The following is a 26,325-nucleotide window of genomic DNA, read 5'->3' on the forward strand; positions in this document are numbered from 1 at the left end:
TCACCCTGTTTGCCTCAATTTCTTCATCTCTAAAATGACTTGGAGAAGGAAATAGCAAACTAGTCCATTATCTTTGCCAAGAAAACCCCAAATGGGGTCACAAAGAGTCAGATTCAACTGAAATGACTGAACAATGACATGAACCACTTCTATAGCACTTACTAGGACTTACACTGTCCTAAGCATCTTATAATTATTATCTCATTCAGTCTTTATAACAACTCTGCAAGGTTTTTGCAAATGAGGAAACTGAGGCAAACAGGGTTCCCACAGCCAGTATGTGTCTGAAGATGGGTTTAAACTCAAGTCTTCCTGACTTCATTTCTTAAAGGGGAAGGTTAAGACCCCCCACTAGTATGGTCTTGCTTTCTATTTCCTCTTTGGGCTCCTTTAATTTTTCCTTTAGAAATCTAGATGCCATCCCATTTGGTGCAAAAATGTTTAGTATCTTCCTGATTTCAAGCCCAATGCTCCATCCACTATGGCATCTTACTGCCCCAGTTTTGGCTGAATGACCTCTTAGTAGGCTGGCTGTAATGAGGTTTCTTTTGCTGCTACAGTTTGGACCAGAGAGCGGCTAGAATTTCTTCCAACTCTAAAATTCGATAATTCTATTATTTAGGGAAAAGGTTGGCAAAAATTAGGGCTTGTCATTTGGCCTGTCTTCAGTTTCTATATGATCTTCTGCCTGTTTTTGTACAGCACACAAGCTAGAAATTTTCCCCCCATTTTTTAAATACAGTAAAATTTTGTTTTAAAATATGAAAACCATTCTTAGCTTATGGACTGTACAAAATCAGTCAGTGGCCAGAGTTAGCCCTAGGGACCATGGTTTCCAATCCCCTATTTAGAGCAATATAAAGCCAAAAAACTCTTAATCACAAACAACCCCAAACAGGCTGATGGCAGAAGTAGAATTTAATTTGACATCAAAGTATCCCTGCTATCACACGTGTATACTCAAATGATCTGTGGTTTCATCAGGATAGAGAACTTTCTTCACATGCAGAGGGAGGTAGGGATGGGGTGTAACTAAATTAGTCAACTATCAGAAGGAAAACACCACAATACAAAAATGTGAACCAGAGCTCTTGTCTCCACTGCAATCTATCTATGACTTGGTCAAGAATAACAACAAAAATGGGTTTGAAAGTACTTTGGTGGCAATCTAGTCCTCATTTGATAGATGGACAGGAGATGGAATCAAGGAAGACCCATCATCTGGAAATGAAGAGGAGTAAACTATTTCCAAAGGTAAACTGCTTCCTCACAAAAAGGGCTGCCATCTTTGCCTATTCCAACAACTAGAACAGCAGATGTATCATATCACAAATTACAGGTCCTCTCCAGCCCCTTCTTTCCTTCCACATACCCTGGAGTCTATGATACCCATTATTATCAAGCCCTAAAATTCTGTTTTTAGCACACTTGATATTTAAGAGACAAAAGAACACACCCAAGGGCCAGAGTTATTCTGGAAAGATTCACTAAGAAAACTAGGGTGGCAAGAAAGACAAGATATTGACAGCATCCATATTCCTAGACTTCATGGATGCCTTTCTATGCTTTGAAGAGATCACCTGTTTTAGTGGGGGCAGCTGAGTGGCTCAGTGTATTGAAAGCCAGGTGTAGAGACTGGAGGTTCTGGGTTCAAATATGACCTCAGACACTTTCTAGTTCTGTAATCCTAGGAAAATCACTTAACCCTCATTACCTCGCCCTTAAACCACACTTCTGCTTTTGAACGAATACACAGTATTGATTCTAAGACAGAAGATAAGATTTTAAAAAAAGACATGGTATGGGTTAATTTTATGCAATCAGGTAGCATAATTAATAAAAATACTGGATAGAAAATCAGAAAGACTTGAGTTTGAATCCTGCTTTAGTTAGCTGAATGGCCCTGGGCAAATAATTTTTACCTCCCTCCCTTAAGTTTTTTCATTCATAAAAATAAAAAAACACTAAAAAAATAAAAATTAAAAAACTTCAAAGGGTGGTTACAAGGATCAAATGAAAAAACAAAAAGGGCTCAACAAACATGAAAGCAAAACATAAATATTAGCTATTATTATTACCTCTAATATAAATAATGTCATAATCTTCAAAGCCAGTTTAGACCTAATTACTCTCTGACCCATCTGCTTTCTATTATTCTCCAAAGTAGCAAATGGGATTCATCAGGAGTTAAGAATGTCTGGTCCAGATCCATGAAAGGTCAGAGGGGCAGGGGCAGAAGAGAAGAATTCTTATCTAGAATCTCCATTTCTTCTGGTTTTATTCAGCTCAATAGGATATCATGTAAGATGGTTCTTTATTTATAAACAGCCCATGGGAGCCAAGAACATTCTCTTGACTGTCTGCTGTGAAACATTATAGAATCTCTTCTGTGGTTCTTTAAAATGACAGTTTTTCACTTGTTTGGAGTGGTCCTGCCTGAATTACAATCTCCCCAGGTCCCTTCCTAACCCTGTGGGGTCTATGATTTGTTTGGGGAAGGAGAATTCATAAACAAGGTATGAATTATGTCTAGATAATAGGGGTTTTTTTGTCATTCTAGGAAACAACTAAAAATGTTCACCTCAATAACCATGTATTTTATATCACTGTCCAGCTGCTAAGTCAAAGAAATTTTAAATTCATAGAGGCAATAATGGTATAATGAAAAAAGCACTCTATATGGAATTATACTTTGATTCAAATCTTGGCTTTGCCATAGTCTAAGATTTACCACTACTGGCAAATCACCTAATTTCTCTGGGCTTCAGTTTCTTCATCTATAAAATGGGGATAACCATCTTGCCTCTCTCACAATGTTGTGAAATGCTCTTTGTAAATACTAAAACTAGTCATTATTGAGTACTGAATTAAATCAAGACTTCTGGATGGTTCTTACTTTCTTGAAACTAAAAAAATCAAATACTTAAATGAAGTGGGGGCAAGTCTTTCTTCTGAGAAGCAGCCTGACTTTGCAGATAAGAGTCACGGTTCCAGAAGACCATGAGTTAAAATCCCACTTCATACATTTATTTATGCTTTACAGCTGCCACTGGGAAAGTCATTTAATCTCGCTTAGCCTCCATTTCCTCACCTGTTAAATTGGGATAACTGGGCAGTCCCTATTATCTAGAAGGGATACTAGGTCCTTGTGAACACACTTTGAAATACTATCCACAGAGACAATGAAGAGAATAAAAGGCTCACTCTACTTCCCCACTACAGGTTATGGGCAATCTTCAGTGTTTAGAAAGAGTTCTGACTATCCCAATGCAAAAAGATGGTACTAGTGGAGGTTAAGAATGGAACCAAAAGCTCCATGACTTCTACTTTCCACTTATTTTATACCCTGCTTCATTCCAGAACCCCTCCTTTGACCCTGAAGAGACAGAGAAACTCTTCAGCTGCCTTATGGTCAAACCTTGGGAATGGTCAAGTATTTTCTCCCCTTCAAAACCCAAGAGTGGTGCTGACCTTATAGGATGAAACAGCCACATACATAGTGAAATTACAATCCAGGAGATCTGTAATCTTATCATTGTGGGCACTCCCTTCAATAATACAGATCACAGAATACTCAAGTCTGCTCATTCTGATTCTTGTCTATATTCTCTCAAAATCCTTTAGAAGGGGGTCATCCAGGGGTAGCTGGGTAGCTCAGTGGATTGAGAACCAGTCCTAGAGATGGGAGGTCCTAGGCTCAAATCTGGCTTCAGCCACTTCCCAGCTGTGTGACCCTGGGCAAGTCACTTGACCCCCATTGCCTAGCCCTTACCACTCTTCTGCCTTGGAGCCAATACACAGTATTGACTCCAAGTCAGAAGGTAAGGGTTAAAAAAAAAAAAGAAGGGGCTCATCCACTGGGAGGTGGGAGGGGCTTCCTTGATTTTTCTTGATACCAATGGAGCCTTTCTTGACAGTCTTTATAGCATTTTTACATAATTCTTTGTTTGTAATGCTTCTTTATATACAAGATATTTTTCTTGGTAGTCCTTTAGGTGACTCAATTTTTATCTTTTTGTGATGGTAGCAACCCTTGATTCACACTTGAAAGAATCACTGATGTTTCTAAAAGGAGTCTTGGCTTCAGGGAGAAGCTTGAAGATTTTCTTTAAAAGAAATTTCCCAAAGACAATATAGTTTGCTCTTCACCTCCTATTAAATTCTGGGCCCAGCCCATTGTCCATCTAACGTGCCTATATAACATGGTTATCTCTACTAATGGACCAAATCTCTGGGTTGTTCATCCAACTGCCCATCACAAACTAGACCCTAAAGTCTTCATCCACTTGATACTTCCTGGTGTAGAGTTAAGCTGAATTCTTTTGATTTATTATGGATTTCATTTAGAAATTCTGCAATGTTTGGCTCTTGATAGAATCAGCAAAATGTCACCAGCAAACAAGACCATCTAGAAGCTTATAGTGAATTCCCTTTTGATTTGGACTTAGTTCTGAGCATCCTCCATAATAGCATCAAATATCCTTGGTGACCATATAGAAACCTCATATAACTTTTCTTAATATTAATTCACAGAACAGGTACATATTGTTATGTATGTTAAGAGGTCTTGTATGATCATGCCATGAATATAGGAGGCACCATATTGGAAAAGTCTTACTTTTTTTTTTATAGTCAGCATAGGCACAATGGCATCTTGTACGATCTGACCCTTTCAGTCAATTCTGATTGTAGAGATGTGGTCTACTGTGGAACATCACTTGTAAAAGCATGCCATAACCTTACCAAGTATGTTTTCAATACTTAGATGTATTATTTTTCTGCATAATACTCTTAAGTAGATATATGGAGTCCATAGTATAAAAGTTACTGATATTCCCTTTACTGCATTTCAATAAAAAGTAAAGTCCTAGATATTTTCCCCATATTTTTGGTATCCTCCCCTCTTTACAGATTTTGAGAATCAAGACCATAACTGAACTCAAAACTTTGACCTTTCCAGTTCAGACTCAATTCCTTTCTCATCTTTGTATCAGTTCTACTTCCTCCAATAATTCATCCAAGATTGTGATGTTGGAGTCCAAATACTTTGGCTCCATTGTCATTGATGGTAGAAAAATGTATTACAAAAGTGTTCACAGATCTTTCCCATATTTTGTCATTATTCTTCTAGTTCTATCTTTAAATGCCTGTGGGATTACTTTTCTTATTTTGATGTCTCACCAAATTTCTTTAAACTAGTTTATGCCTCTCTTACTTTTCACTTTTACATAGGAATGGTGCTTATCATTTTCTATGACTTGTCCTTAAATTCAACAAATTAGTTTATATTCTAAACTGATGATGTCTAAGGTTGCCATATCTTTCTTCTGAGGTGCAATCTACACTCTTTTGGTCTCTTCATCCTGGCAAAGAATTTGAACCAGCTAAACTTCTTCAGGAAATGATTAAATTTGTATTAATGTCTTTTTCTTCCTATGCTTCTCATTTTTTGGCATCAACAGATTTTAAATAGGTCAAATAGGACTTATTTTAATTGCCTGTCATATCTTTTTTCTCATTTTTAGTCTTTCTTCTTGATTTTTATCAGTATTGGTCTGTGCACTAACAAGTTAGTTGGTGGCCACAGTACCTGGAACATTTAGAGTACTTAGCAAATGATTTCTCTACTGGTGTGACCAAACACAAACAGCTTATTTGGGAATGATTCCTACCTCAGTTAGAAATTATTTCATTTATTAAAATGTACTTCAATTTATTATTTCATTCTTGCCATATGCAGTATCTCTCAACTATTTTTCTTAAAATATTTGTAATATATATGAATATTATGTTTCTGTATAATTTTCAATAATTTTCAAACTTTATTTTTTCATTCCTTATACCCAAGACATGTTTTCCAGGATAGTTTCCACCAGCTTCCCCTATGTCCATGTTTTCATTGAAGATATCTAGGATTAAAGTCTATGTTTATCTAATTTGGAGAATCTGATCTAGTTTTTCCACAGAATTTCTCTACCTCCTGATCATCTGTGACAGATGTTTGGGCATAAACTGCAATTGTTTTTGATAGGGTCTTTTTACAAATACTTGTCATAAACACTGCAGGACAGATGTCCAAATGCCCTGTGAATTTTTTGGGGGGGTGGGGTTTGAGTACATAATGAAAGAACTCCACACATTGCCTCTCCAAGGAGAACCTGTAAGCCATCTGTCCTTTAATAGCAACTTCTTTTTGTCTTCTAGTTTCATTTATAGGGAAAAGTTCAAGATTAATTCAATTCAGTGCCTCTAGTTTACCTTTAGATACAGAGGTCACATTTAATTTACCAATAGCTGAATTAACATTTTTGATGGCTCTGAAACCAACATTCTCAGCCCTTCCTGCTACCTTCTTTGCTACCATTCTTTCACTGTCACTACAGAAAAATGGGGTTAGCAAGGGACCATTTTATGGGGGTTTTTTTGTTTACCTGTTGCTACAAGAGATGACTTCTCCCCCACCCTGGGGTTCAGCTCTAGAGTGAGAAGAGGTTCACCAACAGTATACTAGCCATTTGGGAATGAATTTTTTAGCCATGGCATTTTAGCCATAGCATGCCTGATAGAACCTCCCAGAATAGGCATTATACCTTCCTGATATAATTTTCAAAATCCCAGGGTTCCTGGTCACACCATGATGAGGACAAGAACAGGACTTTCTAGGGATGGAATTAAGTTGTCCAAATGGTTTGCTAAGGTAACTGAAACCCTTAGTGATTCTTAGTTAAGGAATTCAAGAGTTCTTTGTTTAAACATAACTAGATAACCTCTAAAGTTCAACACATTAAGCTCAACTGATAACCATGAACAAACATCCTAGTTTACTTGGAAAATGGAACCCAAACACATATCCTCACTATCTGAAAAGAGAAAACTTAGTGATGTGTTTCTGGAATTTACTCTGTGTGTGTGTGTGTGTGTGTGTATTGAGGGGGATGATATGTTTTGGGAAATTGGGAAATATACAAATATACTTTAGTAGGGGTAATAGTTGAATGCTTGTTAGGTAGTATCTGTTATATCAAAAAATACATTTAAAAAGTATTTAAAATGAAAGTCTGGGTCCTAAAGAAATGGGACAGGAGAAGTAACTTTTCATTGAAAGTGGGAAGAGGAAAGAAAATTTGGAAGCGTAAGCCTACTATGGAGTTCTACAGAGGAGCTACCTGGGCAACATGAAGATACTGAGTACCTAGAAGGAACAATAAAGATTGGAAGGCACTACACCTAGGTGGTACATATGCTCTATAAATGTTAGTTCTTATTATTAGCCTTGACCTGGTAAGCAAGTTTAGGTATGACCATTTTTGCCACCTTCAGAGGGAGGATTCTTCATCCTTTAGAAATTGTGCAGTATTTAGAATAACTATTTTAAATAAATTTGGATAACACTTTCTTTTTAATACTAGAAAAGTTTCACTTTTGAATCACTTGAGTTAATTTTGTTTTTATCTTCCCTTGTGGAAAAACTTAATCTAGCCCTCATATATCTAGTCCAGTTACCAGAAAACAAAAGAAAACAAGACAAAAAAGAGATGCACCCAGGTGGGAAGGCTATCCACTTTCTGTCCATTGCCCCACTTCTTTATTCCATTCTGTTCTCCATCCTCAATTTATACTTGGTCCTCAAAAAAGTCACTCACCCTCTCACACTCAAGGTAATTTATGAAACCTGGTGACCTGTAAAGAAATTCTAAGTTAGTTTATTTACCTGACTTTTAGGGAGAGGATGAAGTGATTTTTTAAAATATTGTAGGTTACTAAACAGATAACTGTTCCCTTTGTCTTCCATATACCTCTTAATATACTTTTAAAAACCCTTTAGATTCTGTTTTGTAACAAATATAAGTCAGAAGGGCAAGGACTAGGCAAATGAGGTTAAATGACTTGCCCAGGGTCACATATCTAAGAAGTATTTGAGTTCACATTTGAACCCAGATCCTCCTGACTCCATGCCTGGTACTCTATACACTGTGCCACTTAGCTGCCCTCACATTAATATACATCTCTTTCTGTGATTATTCATAGTAAACCCTCGGATTTATTATATACTCAATAGAGGATGCAGTCAGTTTTGCTGAAAGTCAAGAGGCATGGTCACAGGTGTACTGGAACCAGCTTGTTCTGGCTTGGGAGAGTCAGACTGTAAAATTTTCAGTGTGAGCATTTACACTTTGGAAATCAGCAAATGCTACAAATTAGGGTTTGACTTGTTTTTTAATTAACTTTATAGACTCAAGAATATGATGGAAAAGATGTTAATAATGAAGATTAGATGTAAAAGTGTCTTGTGAACATTTTCTTTGTGGAGAACTGGTGGTTAAACATTTACCAATATACCTAGGTACAGGGGAACTCCCAAAAAGCTAGGAATCCTTGCCACATGTGAATAATCATCCTTTATTGCAGAGGGTGCAAAGGAATTCTTTGTCTAGAAGTAAGCAAGCAACACCAGCAACTAAGGGCATGATGACAGATCATCTTGTTCAGCAACTATATTTCAATCCATTTTAACAGAGTGGGCTTTTGTGGGGCTAAGAACCTATCCACATTTTGTTATATTATTAGGCTGGAAAATGCATTCTGGGTTTCAAGGCACCAAATTAAAATTTAACACCTCACCTATAAGCTGGGTAGTGGAGTCTCCTCACAGGTTGACCTGTACCTCTGACAGACCTGGGACTTGTGATTTTTGTACCCTGTGACATCACAAACTAAATCCAGGAAACACAACCTCAAATAAACTAGACAAGGAAAATATTATTAGGGAGCACATTGATGAGATCAGGTGAGCATCAGGATGAAGCCTCCTTGGGAAATAACTTCCCTGGGATGCAGTGGTTGAGAAGAAGTGGAACATATTCACCCCTCCTATTTTATTTTTTTTAATTTTATATAATTAATAGCCAGGCACTAAGGCCTGCTGTTTCTACGATGCATATGAACTGAAAAATGCTTTTGGTACCCTCTAAATTTGGGATCCTCAAGCAAAGCCCCAAGTACCATATCCTAGTTATGGTTCTGAGTGCTGACCATAGAGATCTTTAACTTTACCTGGGAATCGATAACAAATATCAGTGCTCCTGTGCCCCTGAAGATCATCTCATAATCAAATGTAGGGTCAAAAAAGTCAATTTGACCTGGGAAATCCCAAATCTGAAAGTTAACAAAGGAACTGTTGGAGACATCTTCTCGGCATATCTTATTCGTGCTCTCCAAGAACAGGGTTTCGTTGGGTGACATTTTGTGAAAGACGACTTTCTGAATGGATGACTTGCCACTTCTCCTCAGTCCCATAAGCAGAATTCTTGGCTTCACTTCAGTACTGAAGGGATCACTGAAGTCCAAAACTGAAGAAACCACAAAATAAAAATGAGAGTGAGATACTTTCACAGTGGTTAATTAGAAGTTTCACTTCCATTTCAAATGTGATTCATGAGTTCAATTCATTCCTACTTGGGTTTCTCTGAACACTAAGAATTGTAATGGTTAGAATGGATGGTCTCCAAAAATTATAATTAACATTTAAGTCACAAGACTGTTAATAGCTAGATTTATTAGTAAGAGAAAAATGGGGGAAATATAGAAAGGTGAAAAATTTCCTAGCTTAATCCGGAGCCCAACAACTCAGTGTCTGTCCCCAAATCTCAACCTCAGAAAATAACACCATCAGCTTCCTGCTGGGACTATCTTATAAATTCTTATTACACCCACTAGCTCTCTTACATCACTCCCCAGGAACCAATCATAATTCCTCAATTAGCCTGGTACCACCCAGGGGGACAGTGCCTATGGGATCAATTCCCTAGTTGCTGACTGACCCAAATTCAAAACAAATGGAGAGGAAGTCTAAATTCCTGATTGATCAAGTCAAAATACAAATTCCCTTCTCATAATCCCCCTGTGATTCTATTGGGAGATGGGCATGTTGAAATCTCCTCACTTTAGGGTCTTAGGAGATTAACATGCCTAGTCTCCCCAATAAATCATTTCAAATAACCAACATATATCTCTAAGGATGCTCCCACTAAAGGTGTATAAAACATTGCCCTTTCTAAGGGGAAATTACAGCAACCTGGGAACAAGAGGGAAATAAAAAAGACAAAAACAATAATTAATAGGAGCACTGACAAAAAGCCAATTAGGGGGCAGTCCCCTTTGGCATAAGGGTTTACATTCAGAATAAATGTGTTCAATTCCCTTCATTTCAGTTCAGTTCATTCTGGATCTCTTGATGCAGCATGTGGTTTCCACAGGCATTTCCATGGCACCCTCTTCCAAAGATTAGCCTTCCCGATTTGAGACACTGGCGAGTTTCTTCTCCTAAAATTTCTCCAAAATATTTCAAACTCTGGATTTTAGGACAACCATCACATAATCCCCCTGAGGAGGGTGCCAATCAACATCAGGATTACCCCATAATAATAATAAAATTATAAGCAAAAAAAGAATAAGCAAACTCTCAACAAGTCCTTGAATCGCTAACAAGATCCAATTAAAATGATTTATGTCCTACAAACCTAAAGGACAAATACAGCAACACCCCTCCCAGGTGAAGCCCTGTGGAAGTTGATAAATGCTTAAAAAAAAAAAAAACTCAACTTACCAGGCTACTAGTAGCAAGCACTCAGTTGTTCTCAGTTAAAGGGAAAAGATATTATCTCACCTCTTTCTTACTCTAAAATAACTGGAGGGGAGAGAAGAAGAAGGGAGTAGGAGCTAACAATAGTTATAACAATGAAAGGGTTCACTGCAATACTTTTCAAAATACACTAAGGAGAACAGGACAAGAATAGTTTTGAAAGTAACAAGGAGAATTTTATTATATATTTTTAAAAATGTAAGTAATGCAAAATAGTCACAATTCCACTCCACAATTCTCTTTTTGTATTCTTTGTATGGAAATACCTTTTGTTAGGTTTGGAGTTTTAAAATTCTTCAAAAAAGAACAGGATGTCTGATAAGTGTATTGTGTTCAGGGAAGGGGAGAGGTGAATACTGAACTATATCTGACTTCTGGTCCTACCATAGTATCTGACATATGGAATTTAATAAATGATTGTTGACAGATGGACTAATAAGTCAAAATGAAATAGGGAAAAACAATTTCCTAGAAGACATTTCACTTCAAAGATTTATGTCTCTTGACTGATACTCATTTCCACTTAAAAAAGTAAAATGTTAATTAGCTATTTAAAAGTTCATCATAAAAATGATGTGGTTTCTGAAGATTTTATTGTAAAAATCTCTCCTCTCTTCCATATCTCCGTCTATGCCATTTGAGAAGTAGTCAGAATTAGCAGAACAAGAAAAGCTAAGGAAAGGAATAGTTTTTGAAACACTTTTGATATGAAGATATATAAGCTGATTTGTAGGGGTCCCTAAGGATGATACATGGCATCTGGCAGAGAACTTAAGATGGGCTATTAGTGAACCATTCCTTTTCAGGAAGATCTAAGTTCCTAATACTAAATTTTAGCAATCTTGCCTAAAAGGATCATGACAGCTACTTAAAGCATCCTGTTTCCTTATTTCTTCAACTGAAATGGTGCATGAGATCTCCCATTTTCTCTTCCTTTCACTTCCAGCACTGTGTTTATGGTACTCATTCATAACAGAGTTATCACAAACTCTATGACAATAGCATAGTGAACTAAGGAGTGTTGCACATAATCATGTGGGGCATAGAAAAGGAAGGCTAGGCAGGCAGCAATGAAGTCACTATTTATTCTTTTTTTACTTATGAAAAGGAGATTTGTCAGTGAAACTCCAAAGATTATAACAGAAAAATTGCCACTCTTTCTCCTTATACCTGAGTTGAGCTGAATGAATAATCAATCAACATTTAATAAGTACCTACTATGTGCTGGGCACTATCCTAAGTGATGGATATACAAAAAAGAGGCAAAACACAGTTCCTGACTTCAAGGTGCTGAAAATCTAATGGGGAGACAAAATATTAACAAATATAAACAAAGCAAGCTACATACAGGGGAATTAGTAAAAAAAATTAACAGAGAGAAAAGAACTAGAATTAAGAAGCATTGGGAAAGGCTTCCTGTAAAAGATGGGATTTTAGTTGGAACTTAAAAGAAGCCAGGGAGGTCAATCAGTAGAGAAGAGACTGAAGAGCATTACAGACATGGTGACAGCCAGAGAAAATACCCTGAGATGAAGAGATGGAGTATCTTGTTCATAGAAGAGACTAGTATCACTGGATTGAAAAGTATGTGGTAAGCAATAAAGTGTAAGAAGACTAAAAAGGTTCAGCACTAAGTTACAAAGGGTTTTTAATGCCAAATATGGCATTTTCTACTTGATTCTGGAGAAGACAGGAAGATACTGGAGTTTACTGAGAAGGGGACCCACATGGTTGACCTAAATTTTGAAAGGAAAAAAATTTAAATGCTTACCATGTGCCAATAGGTACAGTGCTAAGTACTAGAGGTACAACTATAAATGAAGCAGTCACTATTCTGGGGAGGTCCAACCCCCCTTATCTTATAGATGAGGAAACCACAGGGACTATAAAGTTCAAGTGACTTTCCCACAATCACACAGAATGTAGTAGATTGATAGAGGATTTACGAGCTAGCACAACCTCTGGTACTAAAAGCAATATTTTTTTTCCATTACAACATATTATCTCCTAAATTTGAGAATAGTTTTGTTTCTTAAAATGTGATTACAACTCCACTGGTGTCCTTTAAAGTGTTCTAAGCCTAAAAATTAAGTGGGGTTTTGGGTTTCATTTATTCATTGTGCTGACAGGGACAGCTAGATGGTGAACTAGATAATGCTGGCCCCCATCAACAGGAGGAACTGAATTCAAATCCAGATTCACTTACTAACTATTGTTTGATTCTGGACAAGTCACTTAACCTCTGTTTGCCTTAATCCACTGGAGAAGGAAATGGCAAACTATTCTAGTATCTTTGCCAAGAAAACTAAAAATGGGTTCACAAAGAATCAGATACCACTGAACAACAAAATAAATGCTAGTTGTGTTGGGGCACCTAGATGGATGGTGGATAAAGAGTCGGGTCTGGAGATGGGAGGTAATGGATTCAAATCTGACCTCAGACAATTCCTAGCTGTGTGACAGGGCAGGTCACTTAACTCCAAATATCTAGTCCTTACTGTTCTTCTGCCTTGGAACTGATCCTTAATATAAATTTTAAGACAGAAGTTAAGAGTCTTAAAATAAACAAACAAACAAACAAACAAATAAATGTTTGTCGATTGGCTTTTGGTTTAGATACAATACCTTTCAAATTATAGGCATTTTCTAAATATTCATTGAATTGAATTATAACAAGGTGTTTGAAAATGCCCAACTTTTAAGACATATTCTTATATAAAAGAACGATTCCCATTCATTATCTCACAAACACCTGGCTGTCTCGGGTGGACATGATAGCAATTCTATTCAAATATTTATTTCCTGACTACTAAAGGAAGATATGAACTTAAATAAGACTCAAACACTGATTTCATGGAATCTGTAATCTAGGAAATCATGTCTTTATATGTAAAATGCATTTCTGGAAAAGAATGAGTTTGGATGGAAAAGACAGTGCTGAGTGCTGCCTGGAGAGGTGGAGAGACATTCTCTTGTCTTTTGAGATTATGAAGCTATAAATATAAGCTAGAAGGTACCTTAGAGATCATTAACTCCAATCCTCTCAATTTATAGATGAAGAACTGATGACCAGAAAGGTTAAGTAAATTATACAAGATTACATAGATTGTAAGTAGCAGAGGATTTGAACCTCGAACTTGACTTCACATTTAACATTTTACCACTCTACTGAGAAATAATGGATGACATAGTTATTACAAGTCTATCTCAATTGGCTCAAGCTAGACACATACAAATTAACTTTTTTCACATTAAATAAAATAGATATTAATCCAGTTTACAAATCTCACAGCTTGATATACACGTGGAAATTTCTTTGTTGAGTTGTCATTAAAAACATTCAATGTCATCTGTGATGTCCAATGTTCTTTAAGTACTCTAGATCAAGGTGCTTCTAAACCTTGTCCTGTATATGGTGGATTAAGCTTGATTGCTAGTGGTAGATTGGGTTCTTCGAACTTCCCTCAGGCATTAAAAAACCAGTTGTAGGTCCCTACAAAATTCATTTGGTCATTTACTCTGATTGGCACTGGCACTATATAGACAGGTGGTACTGAATATTTGCTAGCTACTATGGTATATAAAATACTGTCCATCACAGTTTGAGCATATCTCTGAAAACAATCTGTTTCTTAATGGGAACAGTGACAAGGATTAATGTAGAGAAGGAAATGGAAGAACTAAATTCCCAACTCTGTTATAAAACTCTGGACTTGTATGTTTTTAAACACATGCATACATGTACATATTTATATTTCATATATATATATATATATATATACACACATATATTGGAAATTCACATTCAAATCTCTCATTCAAATCCCACATCATTGGCTCCTGTGGAGAATGGAGCTAAAAAGTAAATGGAGGCAATTCTTTCAATCTCCACTTTTCTCTCTTGTTCTAGGATACTGGGTCAGTTTTCTTTAATAATTTCCTGTAGTATGATGTCCAGGCTTTTTCTTTTGTCATGGTCTTCTGGTAGACCAGTGATTCTTAAATTGTCTCTCCTTGAACGATTTTCTAAATCCTGTTTTGTGAATGAGATGCTTCATATTTTCCTCAATTTTTTCATTCTTTTGGTTTTGTTTTATAGTGTCCTGCTGCCTTGTGAGGTCACTTAATTCTAGTTGTTGTATTCTGGTTCTTAAAGCCTGGATTTCATTCCTGGCTTTTTGGTCAGCCTTTTCCTTCTGGTCTTATTTTCTTTGGAGGTCATCTTTTATCCTCTTTACCTCATCTTTCATCTCCTTTACTTCATCTTTCATCTCCTTTGCCTCATTTTCCAGCTGATTGATTTTGGCTTTCAAGACACTATTTTCTGTTTCCAGATGATTTATCTTAGTTGTAAAAGTGCTTTTCCCAATTGTCTTCAGCCTCTCTTAATTGTGTTTTGAATTGCATTTTGAGTTCTTCCAAAGCCTGTATCCAATTCGCTGGGATTTCTATTTTTTCCTTTGCTGATTCCTCCCCCTCTGTTTCGTTCGCTCTTTGCTCATTACCTGTACAGAAGCTGTCTATTGTAATTTCTTTCTTCTTTTTCTGGTGTTTGCTTGTGTTTACCCCTTCTTTGCTACCTGTATTTGTCTGTGCTCTTGCTCCTCTCATTTTTTTTGTTTGTTTTGGGGCTGTCAGTCTCCCCTCTTGGAGGAGAGATCTTTGTCAGATCTCTTGGTAGGGTCTCTGGGGGAGGAATGTTGACTTCCCTGTCCTCTGGAGGCTTTTGATCAGATTAAGTTCAACTGGGTTGGGCTGTATGTGCTCTGAGGCCAAAGATTCCTGGAAGGCTGGAGCCGCCTAGGCTCTCTCCAGTTCTCTCCAGCTGCTTCTTCGCTGCCAGCATTCAACGCTCTGAGCCTGGCTCAGCACTGTCCACAAGGTACACCAGTACCTTTGCCCACCCAGAGGTTCCTGTCCTTGTGGGAGGCCCTGCACTCTAGGGGGGAGGGGTCCTGGCCTCCCTGAGCTCTAAGGATTCCTGATGGGATTAGATTCAACTGGGTTGGTCTGGATGTGCCCCAAGGCAAAAACCTCCAGTGAGACTGGAGCCAGATGGAAGGACCCAGCCACGGGGCTGCAGGTTCTTCGGTCTCTCTCTGGCTGCTTCCCTGCCACCTATGTTGGACACTCTGAGCCTGGCCCGGGTTGTTCTCAAGGTACACCCTCCAGACCAGCACCTTTGCCTTCCCAGAGGTTCCCACTGCCACTGGTTCAGCACTCTGGGTTGGGGGGAGGGGTCCTGGGACCTTCCTTCTGCCTTCCCCTTAGACCCGAGTGTTCTCGGATTCCAGCTTTTGGGGGGCATAACTTTTGAATTGAGTCCAGAAGGAGGGTTCCCCGCCTCTGCCCTGTTATTAAGTTTGAATTTCAGTCCCCTAGGAGCATTCAGTTTGTGATCGGTAAGGAAGGGTTTTCAGAGGTCTGAACTTTTGCTGCTTCTAAGCTGCCATCTTGACTCCATCCCCCCACCCCCCAATGGAGACAATTCTTAAAATGGTGAAAGGGTCAGGCTACAGGCAGGATATACAGGATTCTGGAGGGTTGCTACTTCTCAGAGGTCTAGATCTTAGACATGGGGTCCAGAACAAGCTGCCTCTGCCTGAGGGGAGGTAGAATTATTTTGTGGTAATGAAGGTCTCTTCCACTTTACTCATGCTTTTGCCGAACTCTTCTTGGGGCACCTTACTGTTTTCTGCTGATCACAGTTGGTGATGATGCTGGTGCCTCTTGGGCCATGTCTCTAATTTAATGCTAAAAGTTCACCTCACAAGGAGGAAATATGACAGACAATAAAATTAAGCAGTGGTCTGTGCTACTGACCTAATATAACAAGGGATTCTCTTCCCACCAATTCCTTTCTCTCTGGCTGAATGACTTACAGCTAAAAATTTTTCTGTATTTGATCCTGTAGCTGGAGAAAAGGAAGAAAAATATTGTTGGGGGTTTCTATTCACATGACATTCTTTTTTTTTTTAACCTTTACTTTCTGTCCTAGATTGGCTCCAAGGCAGAAGAACAGTAAAGACTTGCCCAGAGTCACACAGCAGGGGAGTAGCTTGAGGGCAAATCCAAACCTAGGCCCTTCCTTTTCTAGGCCTGGCTCTCCATCTACTGAGCTATCTAACTGCCTCTGTTTTTTGTTTTGTTTTTAAGTCCTTACCTTCTTAGTATTAATTCTAAGATAGAAGAGTGGTAAAAGCTAGGCAATGGGGTTAAGAGACTTGCCCAGGATCAATCAGCTAGTAAGTATCTAAAGCTAGGTCTTCCTGACTCCATAGCTGGCACTCTATTCACCATGCTACCTAGCTACCTCCCATATTTCATTTTTATCTTCACCAACCAAAAAAGCATAACTCTGAGATTTCTGACCTTTGACGGTGGTGACTCCTTCAACCTTTGTAGGTATTTGGAAACCTCTTGAGTATCAGTAATTCCTTAAACCAGTTAACAACTGTTAATAATGAAAAAGGTAGGAAAAGGAAAATAAAAAGAACCAAAGCATAATTTAAAACAATAGGAATGAAGGGAATTTAGTGCTTCCTGACTTCACATTATAATATAAAGCATTTAAAAAACCATTTAGTTTTGGTTAAAAAAAAAACAGAAATGAAGATCTATGCATAGACTAGACAAAGAAGAAACAGAAATAATTGAATTTAATGATCCATAGTTCAATCAGCTCCCAAACATAAAATTGTGTTTGAAAGAATTCCCCATCTGATAAGAACTACTGGGAAAACTGGAAAAGCAGTCTGTCCTAAAAATCAAGCTTTGCCTAACTATGTTACACCACATTCCAAATTCAAGAGTGTGAGCTGGACATTAAAGATCATACTATAAAACACTTAAAAAGAGAAGCACATCATATCTTTCACAGCTCTGGGTAAGGGTGAATCCTTAAAAGTTAACAGTCAACATCTCTCTCTCTCTCTCTCTCTCTCTCTCTCTCTCTCTCTCTCTCTCTCTCTCTCTCTCTCTCTCTCTCTCTCTCTCTCTCTCTCTCTTTCTCTCTCTCTGTCTCTCACTATGTCCTTAGAAAGAAAGCTAGAAACAGTCCCTGCCCTCAAGGAGCTCTAATGAAGAAGCCAATCAGCAAAATCACTAGTTACAAACAATACCAGATAGACATAAAATAACCTCTAAGGGGAAGGCAATAGCAGCTGTAGGGATAAAGGCCATCACAAAAGGTTAACCTGATCATTTCAATTACACAAAATTGAAAAAGCTTTTGTGCCTACAAAAGTAATGCAACTGGTTTAAGGGAAATCATTGGCTAGGAAAAAAATATTTGTCTGATATCCAAGATATATACACAACTAAAAGAAATATTTAAGAGTAAAGCTCACTCCCCAATAGATAAGTGGAGAAAGGATATAAATAAACATTCCTCAAAAAGACTGCAAATTCTTAAATATATGAAAGAATTCTTCAAATTAATAAGAAAAATGTAAATCAAAACAATGCTGAGTTTTCACATCCCAGCAAACTGAGGAAGATGACAAAAGACAAGAATAGTCTCTGTTGGAGGGGTTGTGGAAAGGCAGGCTGAGTATTGCATAATTGGTGGAGCTATGAAGGGGTAAAACAATTCTGAAAAGAAATCTGGAGTAATGCAAATAAAGTTGTTAAACAGATTTTCTTCATCTCTCCCTCCATCTCTTTAAGAGGCAGGAAAGAGAGCAGAAGAATTTCTAAGTAGAACAGAACTGACAAGTTTCTGTGAGAGTTATCCAGAACTGAAGATTCCCTCACCTAGGAGATGAGATATATAAGGAGAGGATCAGTTGGCAGTTGAAAAGCCTCTGGACCTGGAGGGAGCAGGATGTTGGTCTGGGTCTCTCAATCAAGAGCCACTACTGGCAGTTGGGATAGAGAAACAGATTTAAGGAGTTCATAGGTGATTAGTGCTTAGTTATTAGTATAGGTAGGTAGTTAGTGAATAAATTTCCTGATAGAGGCAGAGTAGATAGATTAGGGCTGGTCTTCCCAGGGAGAAGAACCTGTCCTCGAAGACAGAGTAGGGTTTTTTAGAAATTTTAGTTAGGATTAGGAATTTAGGTATAGTCATAAGGTATTAAGAATATTAATCTCTCTTTCCTCCTTTCTATTTTCTATCTCTACTCAAATTAAACTAAGTGTTTTATAAAACTGCTCTCCTTACTTTTGTCAAACTCCTACCAATTAACCCTTATATTGTGAATAAAATGTCTATCATTCAACCCAGAGATTCCAGGGCTGGGCATATAGACTAAGGAAGTAGCACTTCTATATGTCTATATGACAAAAAGAAAGACTCCAAATACACCAAAGTATTTAAAGCAGCACTTTGTGTGATAGCAAAGAACTAGAAACAAACTAGATGCTTATCAATTGAGTAATGGCTCAACCCATTGTGGTCCATGAAAGTCATAGAATGTTGCTAAGCAATAAGGCACTTAGAGCAAGATGAATACAGTGAAACATGTTAACAACTTATATGGAGTGAAGTTAGCAGAAGCAGAAAGTCAAGTCAAAAATCAGAGCAAAGAATATAACTCTCCTGATTTTTCTAGCTACATTACATTATCTATTCTATTATTACATTATCCATATTCAGATGGCAAAACTGGGCAAGCTTATGAGAGTTTAAAACTGAAAACTAAAATATCAAGGCCATGTCTGTTGGTGTATTACTAAATATTATACCTTTAAAAAAAAAAAACCTTACTTTCAGTCCTTGTATGTAACAACTCTTAAGACAGAAGGACAAGAGCTAAGCAAATGGGATTAACATGCCCCAGGGTCACAAGCAAGGAAGTATCTGAGGCCAGATTTTTTTTAAATTATATTTTTCCCAGTTTTTTAAAATTTAATTTTTAGTACCACCATCAAGAAAAACATTTAAATTTTAAAATGTATTAAAAATTATGTGCAAAATCACAAACTCCACATTACTTACAGTTTGTTTAAAAATATGTAAATTATGTGTGCTAATAGAAACATCCTCTGCTTTTAAGTTCCCTTTGGATTTGGATTTTTTCTTTAATATTTTTTTCTCTTGATTTTGTGGCTATTTTTAAATGTATTCATAGTTTGTATTATTCTCTTTTCTTCTTTTTAATCTCTTCATATATTTCTCTTATTTTCTTTATGTTTCCAATACTTGTAATTTCTAAAAACTTAATTCAATCATTGCATTCAAATATCACAATCTATTCAGACATTTCTTCCAATCATTGCATTTGTGTTATTTCCAGTTATTTTTTTCATTATAATCAATTACAATCAAAGCTTCTATGAATATTTTCATATATACAAACAGCTTTTTACCTTCTCAATAATGCCAGACTTAATCTTAGTAATGGGATCCCTAGTTCAATAAGCATGAACATCTTTACAACTCAATGTATATTTCCATCTTGTTTTTTTAAAAAATAATTCACAGCTGCTCTAGCAATGTAAGATCAAAACTGTTTCTCCATGTTTCTATCAACATTTAATTTGCTATACATAACCTTTTCTGGTTCTCAGTTAACAATACATTACCCAGGCCATATTTAACTAGACTGGTCCTTAGTTAGTAAGTACAATTTGTTTGCCAGTATCATACTCTTTCCAAAATTAAGTCTTTCCAGCTTGGTCATACACAATGGAACTTTTGTTCCAATGCCACAACCCCTCAGGAATGCAGAATTACCTCCATACTATGATGAGTATTAAAATAAGACTTTTGCAGAATATTTATGCTTCCTAAATCATTGCTATACAACCAGAAACTATGTTTGGATTATGTGTATGCTCAGGCTACTACTAGCCTCATGCAGGTAATTACACTTTAAAGGAAAAGAGGTTCTCTTCTACAGAAACATGTTGCATACCTATAAAGGTATAGGTTGATGGAATTAATAACCCTATCCCCAAAAAAGCAACTTTAACCCCTAAGAATACTGAAAGTGAATCAAAGGCATAAATTAGGTGAGAAGAGTACTTTGTCAGTTTGGAAGACATGAAAGCTATAAGACAAAAATTAAATAAAACTACAAAAGAAATATAGTGGGAATGGCTGAAGGAATTCAGTTGTAGGGCTTGTGAAAAATGTCAAGCCAGTTCAGAACCTGAGTATTCAATAGTGGCAATGGTTCCAGCCAATGTACTTTAAAGGAATTATTTGGGGGAGAAGACCCTCTGACTCCTCCCTACCCTATCCTTGATCAGAGAAAGACTTTGAAAGATTGGGAAATTTAAATGTCCTTTGAGAGTCTCTGTAATAGCAGTGACAGATAGCAGCATCTTGATTAGCAGCAGAAAACAAGTTAAGCACTCTGTGTGTACTTGTAGTAGAATATGCTCCAGACTTTTTATGTGTGATGGGAGAGAGGTTATTTGTTTGCATCTCCAATTCTTAGTATGGTACCTTATGCATGTCTATTTTTACAAGTATGTCTGGCTAATTGATGTCAACTGTTAGTCAATGGGAGAAGCACACCAATGAGGGCTCATAAGGCCCTCAGTATTAGAAAAATAGTCTCCTGAACTATTCTATGTTACCCCAAGAATCCTGAACTCTGGGGCCATATCTACCACTGTACAGGGGAAATGATCATGTGAATCCAAAGACTATGGTTTGTCAAATCACTCATATCTATTTACCTCTTTTAAAAAATGTTTAAAACACTTCCCTCTCATCTTTAAAGAGGCAGGAGATTATGAACAAAAAATGTTGTCTATACTGTCAGATTGTGATTAGTTTTGTTGAGTTTTTTTCTATTTTCTTTTATTTGCAATTACAGGGGATGGCTCTATAACTAGAAAAGGGGATAGGGATATGTTGGGAAATGAAGATTACATAAATCCAAAAGATATCAATCAAACACCTTTTAAAAGAAAAAGTATGAAAATGTTTAAAATATCTAGGATCTTGGATCCTGAAGGAATTCCAAGTTAGTCCAGCCTCATCTCTGTTTCTGCACAAGTCTGCAGTAAATATATTTCTGACAGTCTCTGAAAAGGACTTCATTTTCAACAAAGGGGCATTTAGGTTATTCAGGCATTTGTCCTTCTAATCTGTGTCATCTTCTTCACTTACAATGTGACTGTAGTTCCATTATCAGGAGGGCATGGGACAATTATCCTTAGTGACTTTCAAAGGATAAGAAGATGAATTTGTTAACAATAATGAAATTCTCTGAAGAAAATCACTTTCTAGTTAAGTCTGCAAAGAACAGATTTAGTCTCAAAAATCACCAAAGATAGTCTATTCAGACACACAAAATCCCTACTTTTCAACAGGCTGTTTAAAATTTCATTTTCAGAGATTCAATTCAATCCAATGATAATTTACTAAGGGCCCTATATAGTGTCAGAGACTACAATAGGTGCTGGGGATTAACAGGAAAAAATGAAAGAGTTCCTGCCTTCAGGGAGCTTACCCTCTCTCCCAATTAAGCCCTAGCCATAAATCTTGACAAAGAAAGCCAGACTATAACACAAAGGAATGCCAAATCATAGATTTTGAACTGGAAAGGATCTTACAGATCCCCCTTAGTGTAACCTCCTCATTTTACAAATGAGAAAACTGGCCGAATACTTAGGTGAACAAGATATGGTTGAAGACAGTCCCCATCTCAAGTTATGAAACTGATCTGGAAGAATTTTATAAAGGAAATTTATTTTCTCATTATCTCTTTACCTTTAACTCTTGTTTTTGTTATTTTTATTTTGTTAGCATTTAGACTACAGCTCAAAGTCAGTGTATCTGCCTTTAAAAAGTCATTAGATCTAATGGAATTTTTTAGACTTGCCTAAACTTCCTTAATTGCAATAACTTCCCTAACAGTCTTATCAAGCTAGGGAGGGAACAAAAATTCTGCCTTATCTCAGTCTGACTTCCCAGAAAGGACATGGAAAAGGTGACACAGTCACTGATGCAAAGAGCAGACAGGCCTTAAACCATGGGACAATCCTTGATCAAGGGAATTTTGGCTTTGCACTCAGGTGAAATACACTTTCAAATCTAATTTGGCAGGAAGAATTTGGTTCTGAGAGGATCAGAAATTTCCTTGTGAGTGAGGGGTAACAGGAAATGAAAATCATGTTGTCCACCCACAATATGCATTCCTTTGTGTAGTGTCTGACAACTTGCTGGGCAACTTGCAGCAAGAATGCAAGTGGATAATCAGTCACACTCACCATAATAGATTACTATGCAGTCAGTCAGCCATGGGAAAAGCGGTCCCGACTGGCTAAGTCTTTACTAAGCAAGAAAAACATTAAGGCAGAGAGAGTCAGTCAGACAGACAGACAGACAGACAGACAGACAGACAGAGACAGAGAAAGAGAAAGAGAGAGGGATTGAGTATGTGTGTGTGTGTTTAGGGGAAGAGCATCTGAGGGGAGAGAGAAAAGGACAAACAAATCTCTGAATGCTTTTATTTCGATTACCAGCAACCAAAGAGATTCCTAGCTTAGTTTTATTTTTTTAAAGGACATAACCATCTTTTACTTTCAGCACGTGACCTTCCTTAAGAGTCATGAGGCACTGTGGAATGCACACTGGCCCAGGAGAGCCTAGGTTCAAATACTACCTCTGACATTCATTACCTCTGTGATTCTGGTCACATCACTTTAACTCCATGGCTCTTGGGTTCCTTATCTGTAAAGTGAAGGGGCTGGATTAGAAAGGTCTTTTTCAGCCTTAAAAATCTGATCCTATAACCTCTTTGGGTCTGATTCCCTTATTTGCAAAATGAGAGGCTCATGAGCACAAGGAAGTTCAAAAGGGGAATGTAGACAGGTGGGGCAATTTTGTTATAATGTTAAATGTAATGTGCATTTAAAAAACTATGTAACAGTTCAGTTTCCTATACAGTCTTTTCTGTTTTTTGTATATAAGAAATGCTCATGCTTCTTGATGTTATGATCATAATTTTATATTATGAAAATTTCTTAGAAAGAAAAAACACAAAATATGGGGGAGCTGAATTATATGACTTTAAATGTCACTTTCAGCTGTAAATTTCTGTGTCTCCCTCTATATGAATCTCTTTTTAAAATATTCCAACAGATAGATTCCAGTGGAAGTCAGATACACTAAGCAACTTCATTCTGCTCCCAAGACAGAAGGTAACCTCTTTGAGGACAGCAAGATGTTTCCATTTTTTATTTTTGTATCCCCAGAGCCTGGCACAGTGTTTAACATATGATGGACACTTAATAAATGCTTTCTTGGAGTAAAAATCAATTTGATCTATTAGAGGGGAGCAGGATTCTGTTTTTAATCAATTTGAAATATTATCAAAAGTCCCCCAAATGAAAGTACATGTATATCCCTCTTCCTGGCCAACACAAAAACCTCACATGAAATACTAGACCATGCCAGTCTGACAAGTGAGCAGCAAAGGCCCTGCTTGGATTCTTGAGTTGGGGAACATGCATGCCATTAGAGAGTTCAACCAAGTGCATCAATTCCACAAATCTGTTTAAGGGTCTAAACTCCAAAGTCATATTCAAGCAGATCTTAGAGTAGAGAAGGAAGATACTAAACTATGTCCAACAACTTTTCCATTGGAGTCAGAATGAGAAGAGCGCAGATTTCATGAGTGTCAAAATAGTGTGACACAATTAGAAAACAACATAAAGGATAGAAATCAAAATCAGGGAAGCAAATCAAAAGCATAAGAGGTCAAAGAGATCCAATTTAAGGGAATAAATTTGTAGAAGTCAAATTAATGACAAGTATAAGACAAAGAAGAGAGAAGATAAGAAAATGATAGGAAAATTGGTAGAAAGAAGATACAATAAAGATAAAGGGAATAGCTTTTAAAAATATTGGTATATGGAAGTAGGAATATTTCTTTTCATATTTCAGGATTCCAGAACTTTGGATGGACCCCCTTGTGGAAAATTCACGGAGTAGATTCAGTTTAATTCATTCCAATCCAACAAGCATTTACTAAACACTGTAGCTAGGGGGAGTCAAGAAAACTCATCTTCATGAGTTCAAACCTGGCCTCAAACACTTCCTATGTGACCCTGGGCAAGTCACTTAACCAGTTGCTTCAGTCTCCTCATCTTTAAAATGAGCTGGAGAAGGAAATGGCAAACCACTCCAGGATATTTGCCAAGAAAATACCTATTGGGGTCACAAAGTTGAACATGACTGAAACAAATGAACAACAACAATAAACATTGTCAAGCACTGTACTAGGTAATTATGTAATAAGACAGAAATGGTCCCTGTCTTCAAGGAATTCACATTCTCCTGGGTTTAGTATTCTACAGATGAATAACTATAAAAGAAATGCAAATAGGTGGAAAAGCATTAACAATTCTAGGAATCAGGAAAAATCCTTTAGAAGGGATCTAGAGCTTCAAAGAAATGTGGAAGGACAACATTCTAAGCATGGGGGATAGAACAATTGGAGGATTGAAATTATTGATGATGCAATAATAGCAAAAACAATGATGATAATAACTGACTTTTTTCTCCAAACTAATGACTACACAGGCTTAGGGAACTCTCAGTCTGTAAACTGAGTGGCAATTTATCTATCATTTGTAGTTTTAGAGTTGACTGGGGCACAAAGGTTGGACAAGTGACTTGTCCAAGGTAATACAATTAATATCAAAAGCAGAACTTGAAAGCCAAGTTGTCCTGGCTTAAGGCCAGCCCTCTCTACCATGCTGCCTCTCAGCTGACATTTATATAACAGTTACACAAAGCATTTTACTTACCCTCCCTAATATAATCTTCACAATCCACTGAGGTAAATACAAGTTTTTAAAGTACCAAAAGTACTCTGTTACCTACCAGTTTAGCCTTCATGACAGTCCCCAGGTATGGACTTCAAGAAGAGGTTGCTTTTCCAGGGATATTCCTAGTCACTGGTGACATTGTCTCTAAATTAATGTAATTCTGCCACTGTTAGACAATGTAATATGCTTAAATTTTCAGGCTCCCCTGTCAAATTCAGGAAGTATTTTCTTACCCTTATCCTTTGTTAATTGCAAAATTAACAGATCTCCACCAAAGAAGTGGGTGGGGTGGGAGGATTTCTTTCCTAAATCCTCAGTCTTCTCTACACCTAAATTGCTGGTCAATTTACTAAGTATGCTTTGTAATCTCCAGTAAATGAGTACTCACTGCCAAATCACAACTCACCTAAGTCTTATCATCCCTTAGGGCTCTGGTCCCTGCTTTCACCTGGCAAATCTTTCACCAGGGACTCATACAAATGAGAGAGTCCAAATCTCCCAACCTTTCTAAATACCAGTGAAGCATGAGGATTGTCCACTAACAGTTAACCCTAACTCTTGCTACCTGACTTGGTTGCCTCATATGTCTCTCTGGTGACATCTCTTATACCATTTCTCCTGTGCAATTCTTTGTTGATAAAATATTGCAACCTGCTCCTTCCCACCATGAACCTCACCTTTCACTCCCTGTATCCTGTGGTCTTCTATGCCTCTCAGGCAAACAGCATTAACAGGATGCTGATGGTTAAAAAAAAAAAGAGAAAGGACTCTTATTTCATGGAGTAGCTTTGTTGTTGTTGAGTCCTTTTCAGTCATGTCCTATTCTTCATGATCACGTTTGGGATTTTCTTGATGAAGACACTGGAGTAGTTTGCCATTTCTTTCTCCAGCTTATTTTATAGGTAGGAAAAGTGAGGCAAACAGGATTAAATGACTTGCCCAGGGTC

At 37.2% G+C, this 26,325-nt stretch overlaps 1 protein-coding gene across 3 annotated transcripts in view; it reads right to left on the minus strand.

The window, feature by feature from the left end:
- RRAGD (Ras related GTP binding D) overlaps positions 1–26,325 on the minus strand; it is a 62,126-nt gene that overhangs the window by 31,405 nt on the left and 4,396 nt on the right. For 2 of the 3 annotated variants that reach the window (XM_001367201.5, XM_016431184.2), the window contains exon 2: positions 9,055–9,350. In XM_001367201.5, the coding sequence (XP_001367238.1) occupies positions 9,055–9,350 (296 nt within the window). Of the gene's footprint in view, positions 1–9,054; positions 9,351–26,055; positions 26,117–26,325 lie in introns of all 3 variants that reach the window. The other variant, XM_007484315.3, reaches the window with a different exon arrangement.

Source organism: Monodelphis domestica, chromosome 2 (assembly GCF_027887165.1).
Source record: "Monodelphis domestica isolate mMonDom1 chromosome 2, mMonDom1.pri, whole genome shotgun sequence".
NCBI classification, from domain to species: Eukaryota; Metazoa; Chordata; class Mammalia; order Didelphimorphia; family Didelphidae; genus Monodelphis; species Monodelphis domestica.